The sequence below is a fragment of the Lotus japonicus genome, chromosome 4, assembly GCF_012489685.1.
Source record: "Lotus japonicus ecotype B-129 chromosome 4, LjGifu_v1.2".
Classification (NCBI taxonomy): Eukaryota; Viridiplantae; Streptophyta; class Magnoliopsida; order Fabales; family Fabaceae; genus Lotus; species Lotus japonicus.
The window spans coordinates 66,155,777-66,173,126 of NC_080044.1; the positions used below are offsets into that span (position 1 = coordinate 66,155,777).

General features: G+C 37.8%; 1 protein-coding gene and 1 non-coding gene across 2 annotated transcripts; both read right to left on the reverse strand.

Annotated features, from left to right (window-relative positions):
• Window positions 1-10,350: 10,350 nt before the first annotated feature.
• On the reverse strand, window positions 10,351-16,144 carry LOC130710362 (eukaryotic translation initiation factor). The gene is made up of 9 exons (XM_057559584.1): window positions 15,735-16,144; window positions 14,359-14,430; window positions 13,831-13,926; window positions 13,365-13,568; window positions 13,101-13,195; window positions 12,646-12,733; window positions 12,219-12,569; window positions 11,878-12,123; window positions 10,351-11,779 (listed from the first exon to the last, which is right to left on the reverse strand). Exons 1-9 carry the CDS (start codon window positions 15,888-15,890, stop codon window positions 10,751-10,753), a joined length of 2,337 nt encoding a protein of 778 aa, XP_057415567.1. The 5' UTR covers window positions 15,891-16,144; the 3' UTR covers window positions 10,351-10,750.
• Window positions 15,074-15,177, reverse strand: LOC130716408 (small nucleolar RNA snoR103). Its single transcript, XR_009012022.1, has one exon. It is a non-coding gene; the product is annotated as a small nucleolar RNA snoR103 (small nucleolar RNA).
• Window positions 16,145-17,350: the final 1,206 nt, after the last annotated feature.

A 17,350-nucleotide genomic window follows, 5' to 3' on the forward strand; every position in this document is an offset into this window, starting at 1 on the left:
GCTAAGACTATTGAAGAATCTATTCATGTTAGATTTGACGATAAGCTTGACTCTGACCAGTCAAAGCTAGTTGAAAAGTTTGCAGATTTAAGCATTAATGTTTCTGACAAAGGCAAAGCTCCAGAGGAAGTTGGGCCAGAGGAAGATGAACCAGAGGAAGAAGCTGGTCCCTCTAACTCACAAACTCTGAAGAAGAGCAGAATCACTGCAGCTCACCCTAAGGAATTGATTTTGGGCAACAAAGACGAACCAGTCAGAACCAGATCTGCCTTCAGACCCTCTGAAGAGACCTTGCTCAGTCTGAAAGGATTGGTGTCCTTAATTGAACCCAAGTCCATAGATGAAGCTCTTCAGGACAAGGATTGGATTTTGGCCATGGAAGAAGAATTGAATCAATTCTCCAAGAACGATGTGTGGAGCTTAGTGAAGAAGCCTGAGAGTGTCCATGTTATTGGAACGAAATGGGTATTCAGAAACAAGCTGAATGAGAAAGGAGATGTAGTCAGAAACAAGGCAAGGCTAGTTGCTCAAGGCTACAGCCAGCAGGAAGGAATAGACTACACTGAAACTTTTGCTCCAGTAACAAGACTGGAGGCAATCAGACTGTTGATCTCTTTCTCAGTAAATCACAACATAGTTCTACATCAGATGGACGTGAAGAGTGCCTTCCTAAATGGTTATATCTTAGAGGAAGTCTATGTTCATCAACCCCCAGGTTTTGAAGATGAGAAGAAACCAGACCATGTGTTCAAATTGAAGAAATCACTCTACGGTCTGAAGCAAGCTCCCAGAGCATGGTATGAGAGACTCAGCTCATTCCTTCTGGAGAATGAGTTTGTAAGGGGTAAAGTAGATACAACTCTTTTCTGCAAGACTTATAAAGATGATATCTTAATTGTGCAAATTTATGTTGATGATATTATATTTGGCTCTGCTAATCAATCTCTATGCAAAGAATTTTCTGAGATGATGCAGGCTGAATTTGAGATGAGTATGATGGGAGAATTAAAGTACTTTCTGGGAATACAAGTTGATCAGACACCAGAAGGAACATATATCCATCAGAGCAAGTACACTAAAGAACTTCTGAAGAAGTTCAATATGCTGGAATCTACAGTGGCCAAGACTCCAATGCATCCTACATGCATTCTGGAGAAAGAAGATAAAAGTGGTAAAGTATGTCAGAAGCTCTATCGTGGCATGATAGGTTCACTTCTATACTTAACTGCATCTAGGCCAGACATACTATTTAGTGTTCATTTATGTGCTCGTTTCCAATCAGATCCAAGGGAAACCCACTTAACTGCTGTTAAGAGGATCCTAAGGTATCTGAAAGGCACCACTAACCTTGGCTTGATGTATAAGAAAACATCAGAGTATAAGCTTTCAGGTTATTGTGCTGATTATGCTGGAGATAGAACAGAGAGAAAAAGTACTTCTGGAAATTGTCAATTTCTGGGAAGCAATCTAGTCTCATGGGCAAGCAAGAGGCAATCAACCATTGCACTATCAACTGCAGAGGCAGAATACATCTCAGCAGCAATATGCAGCACTCAGATGCTCTGGATGAAACATCAGCTGGAGGATTATCAGATCCTTGAGAGCAATATCCCAATCTATTGTGATAACACTGCTGCAATCTCATTGAGTAAGAATCCTATCTTGCATTCAAGGGCAAAGCACATTGAGGTAAAGTATCACTTTATTTGAGATTATGTACAGAAGGGCGTACTTCTTCTGAAGTTTGTTGATACTGACCATCAATGGGCAGATATCTTTACAAAGCCCTTAGCAGAGGATAGATTTAATTTTATTCTGAAAAATCTGAACATGGACTTTTGTCCAGAGTGAAGATGGATCAGAACCTCTGACTATGATACTTCTTGATCAGAAGATGTCTAGTCTAGAAGGTAACTCAATCAGAGTGTGTGTATCCATTGGTACTGACTCTGAAGCTGAGACAGCAACACGTGTATCAGTATTTCTGATGCATAGTTCCTTGTGCCCGTGTGACAGTCTGTTATGATTGCGTGTAGATGTGCTTCTCTCCTGTGTGTGATTTGTGTATTTACTGTTACTATCTACCTTTAATTTTCAACCGTTGATCTTAAATTGCTTTTTGAATCAACAACGGTTATTTGTCAAAACCCACTATACACAAACACGATCTCTTTCACTTCCGGTTTTTACTCTCTCTCTCTCTGCTATTTCAAAACCGCTTATCCTCGATTTCTCTCTCGATCTCTCTTCATCTTTCAATCTTCATCTTCTACCTAAACCTTCAACCGCTTCAAAAATGGTGAGTCAAACCAGAAGAGCTACTGCAGATGCAACCCAGTTCCCTCATATGGTAGTTGGTCTAGCAACAGGTCAAAGGGAACCTGAGAATCCGTCTCAAGATCTAGGTCAAGCTCAAGAGCAGATTATTCCGATTGCAGAACGGGGCTGTGCCGTTCACTGCGTATATGCTCCTGAGGAACTTCAAGTCCTGGCAGAATGGAGATTCGACCTCGACAACCTGGCTACAAATGGGTATGATCTTCGTCCTGAAGTCCAAGTTCAAGGTTGGGGAAATTACTTCAACAGACTTCGAGGACCGGTGTATGATAAACTGATCAAGGAATTCTGGAAGCACGCCGACTGCGATGATACTCAGGTGGTATCTCACATTCTTGGAAGAAAGATCATCATCACAGAGAAGTCTTTCGTGAATTTGCTGGGTGCAGACACTGCTTTTGGGTATCGTTTCCAATTCACGGAATCGAAGCTGAAACCCAAGACGAAGGATGAGACCAACAAGGCCCTGTACACCAATTACAAACCGGGCAAGACGAATTACAAGGTAATGGACCTTCATCCCAGATGAACCTATCTTGGCCAATCCTTTACATGAGGCAGACCCTTTGGCTCAACAAGCTCACCCTGCCCCTGACCAACAAGAGCCTATTCAACCAGAACCTGAACCAGAACAATCTGTGTCTAACCAATCCTCGGTTAGATCACCCCATCCTCTGGTTGAAACTTCAGAACCTCACCTTGGAACCTCTGAACCCAATACTCAAATGTTTAACATTGGCTCTCCACAAGGTGCCTCTGAAGCTCACAGCAGCAATCACCCAGCCTCTCCTGAAACCAACCTCTTCATAATTCCTTACACTCACCTCCGACCCACATCTCTCTCTGAGTGCATCAATATTTTCTATCATGAAGCCTCTTTGATGCTACGCAATATGCACGGTCAGACTGACCTAAGTGAGAATGCTGAACGTGTGGCTGATGAGTGGAACAATCTGGGCACTTGGCTAGTGGCTCAAGTTCCAATTATGATGCAGCTCCTGCATGCAGAGGGAAGTCAGAGGATTGAGGCTGCAAAGCAAAGGTTTGCTAGAAGGGTGGCTCTTCATGAACAAGAACAGAGACATAAGCTTCTTGAAGCTATTGAAGAAGCTCAGAGAAAGAAAGAACAAGCAGAAGAAGCTGCACGTCAAGCAGCAGCTCAAGCTGAACAAGCCAGATTAGAGGCATAACGAATTGAAGCTGAGGCTGAAGCTCTTAGATGCCAAGCACTTGCACCAGTAGTGTTTACTTCTGCTGCTTCTGCTTCCATTCCAGCTCCTCAAGCTGCTCAGAATGTTCCTTCCAGTTCTACTCAGTCAAGCTCGTCCAGACTCGACATCATGGAACAGCGTCTTGACACTCATGAATCCATGCTAATTGAAATGAAGCACATGATGATGGAACTTCTGCGTCGAACTGATAAACCCTAGTTTTAGGATCTCTTCGCTTTTCTTTTTTCTTTAACGTTGTTTTATTTTTGTTAACTTCTGTTTCTTTTTATTTATTTATTCTACTTTGTTCGTTTGTGATTATCTATGCATATCTATATATATTTGTGTCACATATGTTTGCAAAAATCTTTTTATTCATACTCTCTTTATGTTTACATCATACATTCTTTCCATAGAATCTAGAATGGAGAATCCCTCCTCATTCTTCTGCACTCCTGGCGCTGCTCTGACCTATCCTTCTCCAGACGCTCCAGTGCATGCTGGATGTTGTTGAGCCTGTCCTTTAGCTCATTCCTCTCTAGAATCTCTTCTGCAGTCTTGAGCTTCTCTTCCAAACTCTCTTTTTCTTCCAGTAGCTTGAGTTCAAGCCGGCTGAGTTCTTGCACCTCCTCCACGAAGGCAAGAAATTCCCTCAGGTCTCTTTTTAACTCTGGACGCAGGTCCTCTTCCAGCAGTGTCCGTGTTAGCTCTGAGATGGTCCTAGTACCCTCTGGATGCCTGATGTTCAGGAACAAGTCCTCCTCAAAGGCCTTCCTTCTCAGCTCTTCTAGTGCTACGATGTATGATGCCATTTTTTTCTTTACTGAAACTTGTTCGCGTTGTGAAGCTTACCTTTCTCTCCAACGCTTTATATAGGCTTCACTTTCTCTCGGAAAGTTAATGCTCCTACAGTTTCTCGAGGTTAAGTTCTTGGTAACTGACCCTCCTCTTTACTCCCTTGGCCGGTGGTAAACGTTCTTATCTTGCATTAACTCTTCTATTCATTTCTCCTAACTCTGATTCTTGCACCGTTTTCATTCTCTTTAAACTTAGACCTTCTCTAAGGGGGAGTACCTTGTACTTCAAGCTAAGTTTTTCACACCCCAAGCTTTTTGCTTATGACAAAAAGGGGGAGTAAACCCAGTTTTTGATGTGTAAGATGTGTTAGTGTGATTTATTTTTTCTTTTGGAGAATTTAAGAGTTCCACCTTCATGACCATAGATGTGTCACTGGGCAAATACAAGGAATACATTTCACTTCTTCTGAAGTGATTCTAAGTTGACTCTGATACCCAAGACTCTGATACTTTGTCCGTGACTCTGATTACTTATGCGCTCTGATTACTCGATTTTCATCTATGTCATAAGTTTTTCACTCTGAACTCTTATATCATTTAGCTCAGAATCTAGACTTTACTAACGTTTTCATCAAGTATTAGATTCAGGGGGAGCTAAGCTCAGAATCAAGCAGTGACTTGAATTTAGAATGAGCAAGATAAACTATTCACATCAGGATAAGTCTTATTCTATATCTCTAAACTCTGAGTGAATTTAGTTTAATGTTTAAGAATTGTTCATCAAAAATCTTAGTTTTGTCATCATCAAAAAGGGGGAGATTGTAAGATCAAGTTTTGATCTAGTAGTACAACTCTATGTTTTGATGATTACAAGTTAACCTTTTGATATGAACAATTGTGGTACTCTAACGTGTTTTTCTGAGTGTGCTATTTGCAGGCTCTGACCTCAACTCAATCTCACACAAATCAGAAGCACTGTGTATAAAGAGCGACCCAAGCAACGCTTTCGCATTCACCATGTTCAGTATGAACAGTGGAAAAGCTTCAGAAGTTCTGAAGTTATACAAACTCTGATGTGGACTCAGTCACTAGAAGTTCTGAAGATCCAGAAAGTCTGATAACCAAGAAACACTGAAGACTCAGACATTCTGATGGTGTAGAAGACTCTGAAGATCTAGAAGCTGATTAGTGAAATTCTGTTGTCCAGAAGCTAGATACTCTGAAGGCCATGTTCTTCCCTCTGAGTTCAGAATCAGAAGAAACATTGATCAGAGGATCTGGGCTTTCCCTCTGACTCTGATCAACCGGCTTCACAAGTTCCAATATGAAGTATTCCCCTGATCAGAAGTCTCCTAGGTTTAAAGGTCAAGTCGCTATCCAAGTACAAAAGCAACTGTACCTTCCTGACGACCTACCTAACAGTCTCAGACACAGCAGAAGCTGGATTTTCCAGAACTGCCCTCCAACGGTAGCATTTCCCATGCAACGCTCAACCCTAATCCTTGGAGTATATAAAGAGGTTGAAGACTGAAAGAAACGGCTAGAAGCATTCACATACGCGCAAGACAAACTTAAATTCTTCTAAGCTTTCTTTCATCTGAACTTCATTGAGTTTACTATTAGCTTTTTAGAAGCAAATCTCTTGTAAACAATTCTTTGATAAACAGTTTGTTTAGTTCCTTTAGGAGATCAAGGCTGATCGGATCCTAGAGAAGACTAAGAGAGTGAATCTTAGTGTGAGCTAAGTCAGTGTAATTGTTAGTCACTTGTAGGTTTCAAGTGCAGTTGTAACTCTTACCTGATTAGTGGATTGCCTTCATTCTAAGAAGGAAGAAATCACCTTAACGGGTGGACTGGAGTAGCTTGAGTGATTTATCAAGTGAACCAGGATAAAATCCTTGTGTGCTTTTCTATCTCTTATCTTTAGCACTTAAGTTCTCGAAAGATTTGTCAAAATCTTTAAGGTGGAAGTTTTATACTGAAAACGTTATTCAAACCCCCCCCCCCCCCTTTCTACCGTTTTTCATACCTTCAAAGGGAACAAGGATTTCTTAGTCAATTGAAGTGTGATCCAGAATTAGTACAAGAAGTTCTCAGTTATTTAAACACTGATTCATCTTGAAGTTGTGGGACTAGATTGTAACAATGGACTAAAGTTTTGCATTACCTATTGTGACTGGGTTGTAGTCACATTCATGCAGTATTTGTAATGGTTTTGCAGTATTTGTAATGGTTTTGATTTTTCAATATTGTTTTTTTTTTAACTAAAATCTAAGCTAATAAATATACCATACATTCAAAACCTGAAGAGGGAAAGTAGTGCTTAGATTACTTGCCGAAACTCTTTCATATGTTCATATATTTAACTATTTTATGAACTAGTAACTCGTTATAAAAGGGGCAGAGCAATCTTAAGGATTCTGGAACTTAACCTTGTTTGTGATGTTCTGCAATGCTCAACTCCGTAAAGACTAACTTGGTTTCAAAACTATTTTTCACTGTGTAGACGGTCCTGAATAGAGTTAATACATTCACAAATATCACTTACAGCCAAGCATTCTGAACAGATGCAACATCATTACAACCACTTCTTGAATAAAATTAATAAAACCATTTCAGCAATATCACTACATATATTTAATAAAATTTAGGAAGATAATTCTTTAACATCATTACAACCACTTCTTGAATCTCTTCTTGTGGAGATGCCTCTTCTTCTTTTTCGTCTGCAGGAAACTCATTCAGATCAAATTGATAATTTGCAGGTGCAACATTTAAGTCAAAATCTTGAGCTGCTTTTCCTTCTGCATTTCCTTCCACGGGAAGTTCATTCAGATCAAACTCATAATTTGCAGGTGCAATATTAAAATCAAAATCTTGAGGTTCTTCTATAGGATTTTCAACGTTTTCCAGTATGACTTCTTTTGTATCTTCAACAACTTCAATTTGTGTACTATTAAGAGAGTCCACAACCCCTTCATCTTGTGTACTGTTGAGAGAGTCTTCAACCACTTCACCTTGTGTACTGTTGAAAGAGTCTTCAACCACTTCACCTTGTGTACCAAAATCATTCTTCACTGCACCCATTGTAATTTCTATTTCATATGAATTGGAATAGTGTTGAGATATTCTACTTTTATTGGTTTAAATATTGGAATGGATACACACGAGTCTTTTTGCCCTTTTCAAGCTCGGAGACAAAATATCTCAACTTGCTTCCCTCCTCCAAAAATCCAACCATAACACTCTTTGACCCCCACTCTTCTCCATATTTGCTACATCTCCTCCTCTAAATTAAGTTTAGGTTTTGAGTTTTCATAAATCGAATTCACTCTTCATTTCACACATGCCTCCTCAAGTGCTCAATTAAACAAATATTGGAACGCCTTTCACTTCACGCAAGTAGTCAAGTGTAATTTTTTTCATTCTTGAATCTGATCAAATCCAAACAAAAAGTTAAAGTGGTTTGAATATTTATTTTTCGCTTAAACTACCCAACTTAAGCAAATAATCATGATATCTATGAGTGAAGACTAAACCAAGAATGATTATTTTGAACTTGAAGAATCAAATAGAAAAATGTTGTAAGGAGTATGAAGGAATGGAGAATATTTGTTCTTGTGAACTGCTATTTGGCACGAAGACTAAAGCACGCCTCTCACACAACTAATGCATGTTAAATTTTTAAAATCATTGCTTTTAAAAATTGAACATAATAACTAATAAGCGGTGAAAATCATGTAATTTAACGGTGTACATTAATTCATCTCATTTCGTCTCAATAAGTGTCGTACGGTTGCCAAATAAAATGTTCGATTGAAATTTTGCGGCAAAATTGAATGACCTTAACATATTTACATTTACTTTTGGAGGAGGGAAGCAAGTTGGGATATTTTGTTATAATGAAGCAAAATAGATGAGATAAAAAGGATGAAGATAGTGAAGAAGATGAAGAAAGAGATGAAGATGATGAAGTTAAGGTGTTTTTTATTATTTTATTATTTTTTACTAAGAAAACGTTAGTTTTCTTACAGAAGTGTAACGGTAGACCAGTTTTGCAACGGAGTGTAAACGTTTGAGGATGGTTTTTGCTAATTTCGAAGTTCGGGGACGATTTTCACAAGAAGGCCAAAGTTGGGGGACCAAAAATGCAATTAAGCCAAATGTATACAAGCAAACTAAATCATATTTCATTCACTTAGAATCTTTGCCTAAATTAAAACTTTAAAACTTTGGTGACTTTTGATTGACAATATTCGATTTGATTATGCATGGTGCACAAGTGAATAAAACTGATAAATAAATGTTATAATACCCTGATGCATTCAACCCTAAAAGTTCTGCAACTCATGAGAAGGGGTGACGAATGAACAGTTGAGCGTTGGAGATGTAGAGACGTGAATGGTTCGACAGCAACCGGCAGCAGAAAAAAAGGCTCATCAGATCAATCAGAAACGACACGGTTGATGGATTGGTGAGAATTAGTGGGTGGAAAGAGCAACGATCACGCGGAACAACAGCTAGGATTCAGATTGATGAACGGCGGAGTGGGTAGAAAGGGTTGGAAACACGCGAAGGACAGCTAGGGTTGATTGGAGATGGGGAGGAAGAGTGCTGGAGAAACAAACGATGTCGTATTCCACATTTTAGTAAAAAAAAAACTAAAGAAAAGAAAGCCAGGTGGCGGAAGCTCATTGGTTGTTTCTTATGAATAGTAACTGAAGAATAAGATGTAGTAGATTTCATTAGAATCTTTGCCTAAATTAAAACTTTAAAACTTTGGTGACTTTTGATTGACAATATTCGATTTGATTATGCATGGTGCACAAGTGAATAAAACTGATAAATAAATGTTATAATATTTTTATTACTTTAAAACCTACCCTATAATGCTATTGTAATTCTTTCTTCATCTATTGTACACTTGTTTCATCTTTGCAATGATATCTCCCTCTCCATTTCCACGCCCGGCCATCATGCAGAGCATACACGCCACACTTTCACATCCTTTTTTCACTACCATCAGTCGACTTTGAGAAAAATTTCATGTACATTTTAATTTTTTGAATCGTCCATCATCATCACATGCTCATGTAGGGGTTTAGTTGTCAAGTTAGTGAGTGAAGCATTTACAAATTATTATCTTATTATACTCTCTATTATTGTGATTTCAGGGGTATGAGTTTGTCCTAATATAAAATGAAACAAAACTCATTTTTTCATAGTGTTTTATCATATGATTCAGCCGACCTTGTATTAAATATAAGTGATGAGATCGATCAACCTATTAAAATAAAACTGCAACATCTCAATTAAATATTGTTATGAAACTTCCAATAAACATTCATAATATACGTTTTTATGTGCTACCAAAGGTACATGTAATCCATTATCTCACATCACAAACATTTATAATTTGCAACCTTTTTTTTTTTTATATTGTTCGGGGTTATAAAAACCCAAGGAAACTAGGCTAACCTGGGGACGGAGGTCCCTATAATTTGCAACCTTATTACGCAGGGATTGCAAATGACACATAAACATATATCATAAATAGATGGGTAACAAAAGGATTGTTATAATGAAGAGAATTTTTGGATGATTATTTTGGTAGAAAAATGGAAATGGGAGCCATGTAAATCACAATAATTTGAGACCAAAACTCTTGTACTCAGCCCTTTCTGCTTCTAATAAAGCTTTTTTAAAAAACAATTGATGTTGAGACCAAAACTCAGTAAAAAAATTGTACTCAGCCCTTTTCAGCTTCTAATACTAGCTTTTAAAAACAGAAAAAGGTAGTTGACAAAAAAAAGTAGATTACGGTTCTCTACGATTTATAAAGGAACCAAATTTATATAAAATGTTAAAAATACATTGATATCATACAAAAAATTAAGACCTTTAAGTTTGAACCACAGGTTATCCAGTTCCTTCAAGAGCACACTCAATCGAAAATTAGACGTGCGCACACATAAAAGGCAGAAAACTGAATCTTAAAAGAAATGTAGCGCAAATAACCAACATGACATTTATGACCTGACCAGTTTAACAATTAATCTGTCAAGAAAATTAAGAAAAAAAATAGAAACTAATGAAATACAAAAACATTTGAACCCCTTGATAGGGCCACTCTCTTAGAGAAACGTACACATGTCTAGCCAACTAGAGAACAAAAACCGTAGCTTTATGGTTTAAATTTTCCCTCAATAAACACCTCTATGACATAAAAAAATTATACAACTCAGATGAAATTACCTGACACTGGAAGCTCCACATTATACCATACTGTAATACAAAATGCTCTTACTCAAGTGTGAGCTCGTAAAGGGAATGGAATTTGAAACAAGGCAGAGATGTTCATCCAGTAAGGGACCAGTATTCTCATGTAAACTCATCTGATCTGATTCACTTGAGCACACTCCGGCAGGCTTCAACATCAGATGCTTGGGAATCCAGCACAGCTTGCCCAGATGCAGAAGATGTAATTACCTGCAATGCAGAGTCAAAAAACGCTTTCTGGAACCAGTCATCCTCAACCTTCTTAAGGATTTCACTCACCACCTTGAAATCCAAACCCCCAGCCAAAATTAGTTTTCCTATTATCTCACCAAAATTACTTGGTGCTTTGGGTAAATCTATGCCAATATCATCTAGCGTAGAACCAAACGACAAACATCCAGTCCCTATGTCGCTAGCTGAAAGAATCTTCTTCTTAAACAGATGCTCCAGAAGTTTGGCAACCGGTTCAACGCATGGCGGACTTTTATCTAGTGCAAGGGCAATGGCTTCCTTGACAACCTCATGGTGATAAGCTGGAGCCTTAAGTTCCTCCACACATTGTAATGCCTCATCCAAAATCCGAACACTAAAATATTCCTCCAGAAGAGAAACAGTTTTGCGGTGAAGATCAGCAGTATTCAATTTTGCAGCTGGAGCCTGTGGAGAGGGTACGGCAGGAATTGGTTTAACAGGTGAAGGGATTTCAGGTGCAGGCTCAGCACTTAAACCAATGTTTGATGGACGAGCAGAAGGAGCACCACCTCCATGCACTAGGGCACTATTTCTCCCACTTATAAGTCCACCACTACCTTGAGGTAGTAGCTTAGTGTTTAGGGCTGTTGACTTTGAAACGAATGGAGCCTGACCACGTCCTCCAACTTGCATGCCTGACACATCTCCTCTTGACATCGACCGAGTCCTAGGCACTTCCCAGTTGTCATTATCAATTCCAGGCATCCCAGGCATCTTCCTTGTCCCTGGCATCCCAGGCATTAAACCTCCAGTACCAGGCCGGGGGAAGCCCCCAGGGCCGGTATTTCCAGGAGCACCAGAAACTACGCCACGGAGGTTTCTCATACTTGCAGTGGCACCAGGACGAAGTCCGAGATTTTTTTCTGCCTCTGAATGAATTTCAGTAATGGTTTTGGCTTTAATCTGCAAGAGTAAACATTAATACTTGGTAAAAAAAAATCAAGTAGCATCAGCAATTGAGAAATAATGTATCTACGGAACAATAAATTATGTAAGTTTACCTCTTCACGTCTCGGAATCCATTTATTAGCTCGCAAATCTATAACATCACGGACCATAAACCTCAGCCGTGGTGCAAGTTGGGGGTTTGAGGCCAAATCTTTCAATCGGATAAAGTACACATCATTTATATGCCGTGATTTTGGGCTTTCATCAAGCTGCTTACCAATAGTGTTGAAAAACTGACATATAGCTTCAACATTTTCCTCAGCTGGACACTCCTTGCTGTCAGAGGTTCCTAATAACTCCTGTTTCAAATATCAGTTATACACGAAGTTGAGTGCATACTCCCAAGCCAACAAGATATTATATAACAAGTCAAGGATTTAAGTCCTGCTAGAACCTGAACAATGTGATGGACAATCTTTTCAGGAACCATTTTTTGCTTCAACAGCTCACCAATTAAACGAATGTTTCCAAGCGTACGAAGCTTGAGAAGTCTTTCCTTGTCACGACGCTCCATCTCCTGCTCAGGAGCTGTCATCTGCCTTAATTCTTCCCTAAGTTTTTCTGCACCCTCAAAAGCCTCCTGGCAGATATTCAAGAGTAATCGCTTGAAAGTTATTTCTTTCCCACCAGGCTCTTCAGATGGGAATGGAGGCAGCTTTTCATTAAGATCTTGACACAGCTGAGCATACATGGGACAAAATGTTGGCTCCAACACCGCCTTTTCAAATATGAGCAAAATCACTTCCTGCAATCACAATGCAAGTTAATTAAGAACAAGGATGTGAACAGAAATATACATTCAATAGAAAATAAAGAGGAACCTTCAATATGTCAGCTGATGTAATGCCAGAATCGATCAACTGACCCTTCAGAAGATCAAATTTCTCAGGAGTCAACTTATTGAGTATTCTGCATTGAAGTGGTTAACAGCATTTAGTATAGCAAGGGTAGAAGCCATCTGAGGGCCATTGATAGAATAAAATGAGTGAAGATGCGAAGAAAGATGTTTGAACAGTAATTGAATAGTTTAACGAGTAAAAAAATTAATAAATACAAGAATCATGCCCCAACTCACAAACAAAGAATTATGGTTATTTTCACATATAATAAGATACAGTCCCTCAAACTATTCTTGATTGGAATCTAGGACAATTATTAAGACATTAGGGTACAGGAATGGAAGTTACAAGATGCTAGTCAGGATAAATCAAAGTCAAAAGGAAATCTACATCACACGATTAAGTATTAACAAGCATTTAAGAGTAAAAACTATTACCCTTTTACAGTCTTCAAGACACGATCCATTTCAGATACACTTCCCCTTCTAGCTGACCATGGTACCTCAGCCTTGACTAGAGTAGCAGGTCCTCCCTGAATTAACGAGAGAAACATAAATAAAAATAATAATTGATCCATTTAAAGCTTCAGTTACAATAATGATACGGCTCTTGTTCATTGACAGTGTGAAAAGTTTTATACTGACATTGGAACAAATTTGAACTCATAAAACATAACTGTAAACAGAAATCATGCATTTTACCCCTTGGTTAGAAGAGATTTGCGCCCTTCCATACTGAGAATTCTGTTGGTCTTGCCGATTAACCTGACTAGCATTACCGAATTCTCTATTCTCCTTGAGATTATCCCAAGACCTCTCATCAGCATTAGCAGGAAGTTGCCCAGACCGACCACGCCAGTCACGGTTATCTGGTTCAGAATATCGATTTTGAACTTGTTGTGGGGGCTGCAGAGTAAAATACGGCATTATTAGTTATTACACAATAATACCATATAATTACACCAATCAAAGCAAATGCAAACATGAGAATTTTTTCCATTAACTGATGAGATGAATCCCTATGATGCTACTGCTAGTATGTTCACTGCAAAATATAAATCAAATCAACCCTTATCAACTTCTTCAATCAACTAACCAAACACGATGAAAGAGGATTAGGACCTCAGAAAGCCTAACAGCTTAAATAAAAGACAGAAAACACACTCACATTGTTTTCTGAGCGGCCCCAAGTTTGGTCTTCACCAAGAAGTTCAGCGTCAATATCTTGTTTGATCTTTAAAATATCATCAAGGGTCTCAACAGCCTATGAGAAACGTTCGAACATAAATATCAGTTTAGATTTCAAAAGAAATGTTATCAGAAAATACAGAGACTACCCTAGAGAGAAGAGATAAATGAGCATTTATGCAGAAGCTTAGAGAACAAATAGGTTGCCCTCTAATGAACCAAACATTTTCCCAAGAAAAATTCCTGCCTGACTTTATTTCAGACAAAAAGTGTAAGTATAAACATAGCAAAGACTAGTGCACACAAGGAAATCTGTACATAGAAAAACAACTAGAAAGATAAATCCAACTACCAGCCATCACAGAATGGCAGTTAGACAAAAGATTATCCTAATTAATAGGAACACAATTACAGATAAAAAGCAGATGGATTTAAAAACGATTCTTCAGAAAAGGCATAATCAAATCAAAAACAAAAAAGGAAAAGAATCAAACACTAAAGCAGTTACCTCTCTAAGCTGTAAAAGCTGATCTCTGGTATAGCGAATGCGCTCACGGCCCTCAAACCGCGAATCTCCAGCCTACAATTCCAAAGGTTTTTAGATACAAATCTCTTAGTACAATACATACACAAACTATCATCATTCACTTATACAAATCAAACAAAGAACAAAACAAGTCAGAGGTAGATGGATAAGATCATAAGCAGTACCATAGTAAAGGTAGAATTCAAGTAACAGGAAATTCTAAGCCCAAACATCACAGTGTAAACAGCGATCAATCGGTTTTTCAGCTATGCATTGTATGAAGTAAAGTTGTAAAAATCATTGCAAATGTACTTACTCTACGGGCAAGCAGGTATCAAATCAACCTGTGTTGCATCCGTAATTTTTCACCTTTAACAAAATCATTTGTATAATGGTTATGTCAAATACTTAAACAAAATTTCCACCTTTCATGTTCAACAAAATCATTTGTTTTCTTTAGCATTGCCTTAAGAACAAGGAAGCAGAAAATTTAACAAAACCCTCCTTCAAACATTAGCCCTAAAGAAACAGGAGCCACTGAAAATGAGTTCTGGTATGGATGATGAAACATCTACAGACCAAGCAACAATCACCATAAAATATGGACGATAAAGAAAAACACATATAGACCAGTGTAACAAGAACACCATATCAGAGTCTATGCAACAATGAATTTGCCGAATTTTGAAATTAAGTTCTATGTACGTGGGACCTTTATGGAAAATTTGAAATTTAGTCAATCCCACCTAAAGCCCACTTGTTGCTTTTTGTCCATATTTACAGCAGGCACACATACTTAGTGTCCCACCAAGAATTAGGACATTAAAATTAGGGTTCCCTCTAGGTCTTAACTTGAACCCCTAGCAGTCAGACACATACAATGAACAAACACACTAAACATGAGAGAAAAATCTTTCTCCCCCATTAAGCTTTCTGTTACCAAACAAATTAGTCAAATTCCACAAAACACTACCATCATATCCAGACATACCCAAGTCCATCAATTGCAGAAAAAACCAAACTTGAATAAGGAAAAATAAAAACGAGTGCCAATGCCAGATGGAAACATATTCTTCCCCAATTCAAAACGTTCGCACAAAACCTAACACCTCAAAATCTTAATTTCAAATAAAATAAAATAAACAACAGCAAAAAATTGAGCTATGAAATTAATCAAGTTAACAACACGAGATCAAAAAGAGGAAAATCAAACATTGCATATGAAGTTCAGAAATTAATCACAATCCTTCAAAGCTGAAACTGGATAACAATGTAACAAAGCAAACAAATTCATAATCAATTTGTAATGAATAGAGTGTGAAAAGGGCAGATCCAGGGGAAAGGGGGAGAGATACTACCTTGATGGAGAAGTTGGGAAGCGCGGCGCCGTGGGGGCGGAGGAGAGGGAGATCAGCGGAGGAAGCAGAGGAGGAATCGAATCTGGGAGCGAGGAGTCTGGTTCCACGACCACCGCCAGGCCTCAAGCTGAGAACGGTTTGATCACCTTGCTGCATAACTCAGGAGATTGGTTGATGGATTGAAAGATAGATAACAAGAACAGATTCAGCAGCTACGATCGATGCTGAAGAAGAAGAAGAAGAAGAGATTGATTGATTGATAGATGGAGAAAATAGGGATAGAAGATTGATAGATAGAGAGAAAGGGTTGGATTGGAGGCGCTAGGTATTGGAAGGAGATATTTCTCTCTCTTCTTCTGCGGAGTGAGAAGAGAGAACTGCGTGTGCGTGCGAGACACAACTGAGGCTGATAAAAAAACCCTTGTTCTAATTAATTAGATCACTTGTGTCTTGCGTTGCGTACCGTAACATACAATGTTCCCTCATCACATCCATCCACACACCTTAAATTACTATAAAAGTAATTAAAATTCAAATATATTTCTCAAAAATTAGGTATAGGTTTTTTTTTTTGGTTTATCATGGAAATTTTAGAATAGTATTTTATTTCATTTTATTAAAATGGGTTAAATGTTTGTTTCTATGTAATTATGAATTATAAATTCTAATAAAAGAAATATTTTCTTTATATTCATCTAATTAGAGGTATGTTTTTAAATTTATTTATACTTTTTTAATGTGAAATCAATAATAATATTTCATATTATATGGATATTTTTGGTGAAATAATGAGATGACAAGACGAGCACAACAATGTAATTAAGAGCGGTCTCAACTAACTCTGTTGGGATAAGGACCAATTTCGGAGACCAAGTGACAACGCATGCCCAATAAAGCATACTTGTTAACATACATATTAGTCTTTCGAGGAACATGATGGGGAGCACATCCACCACAAACGAGTCGAATATCAACAATCTCCACCAACAAAGCTCTCAAATGTGAGATCAAAAGAGGAGACTCCAACATCCTAATAACAGCGAGCGAGTTGCTCTCATAAACGACAAGTCAAAAGCTAAACTCCAAAATTAAGAGAAGACTATGTTTTGATAGCATACGCATATATCAGTATAATATTTAACCTTTAAGTTGAAATTGAAATTAAAATTAAAACTAAAATAGAATAAAAAGTATAAATTTGAACGTGAAAAATTAAGGGATGTATTATAAATTGAATTTAAATAAGGACAAGGATAAAACTAATTTGAAAGAACATGAATTAGAGTAATTTAAGATGGTTTTATTTAAATTGTAATATGTTAAGTGTTTGTATATAAATTATATCATTTGGTAATTAGTGTTATGATAACGGTCAGTTTTACGTATATTTAGATATAATTTTAGGCACTTATTAGACTTGTGTGCGTCAATTTATATCATTTTACTTCTCAATTTATTAGTTTAGTAATTATTTAGCTTTAGAATAGGTTTTATGATAATTTCAATTTTAATCTCAACTTTTTTATGCTGAAAGTTCAAAGGTGCGTGTCAAAGTAAAATTGGAACCCCGAATTCGTTAATTGTCGGGTCGAGCTAAAACGTAGATATATGGTTCA

Coding starts and splice junctions, on each gene's coding strand:
- LOC130710362 (XM_057559584.1), bottom strand. CDS start 15,890: ATGCAGCAAGGTGATCAAACCGTTCTCAGCTTGAGGCCTGGCGGTGGT. Junction 12,734..13,100: donor GTCTTGAAGACTGTAAAAGG/GTAATAGTTTTT, acceptor ACTTCAATGCAG/AATACTCAATAAGTTGACTC. Junction 12,124..12,218: donor TTGTCCATCACATTGTTCAG/GTTCTAGCAGGA, acceptor TATTTGAAACAG/GAGTTATTAGGAACCTCTGA.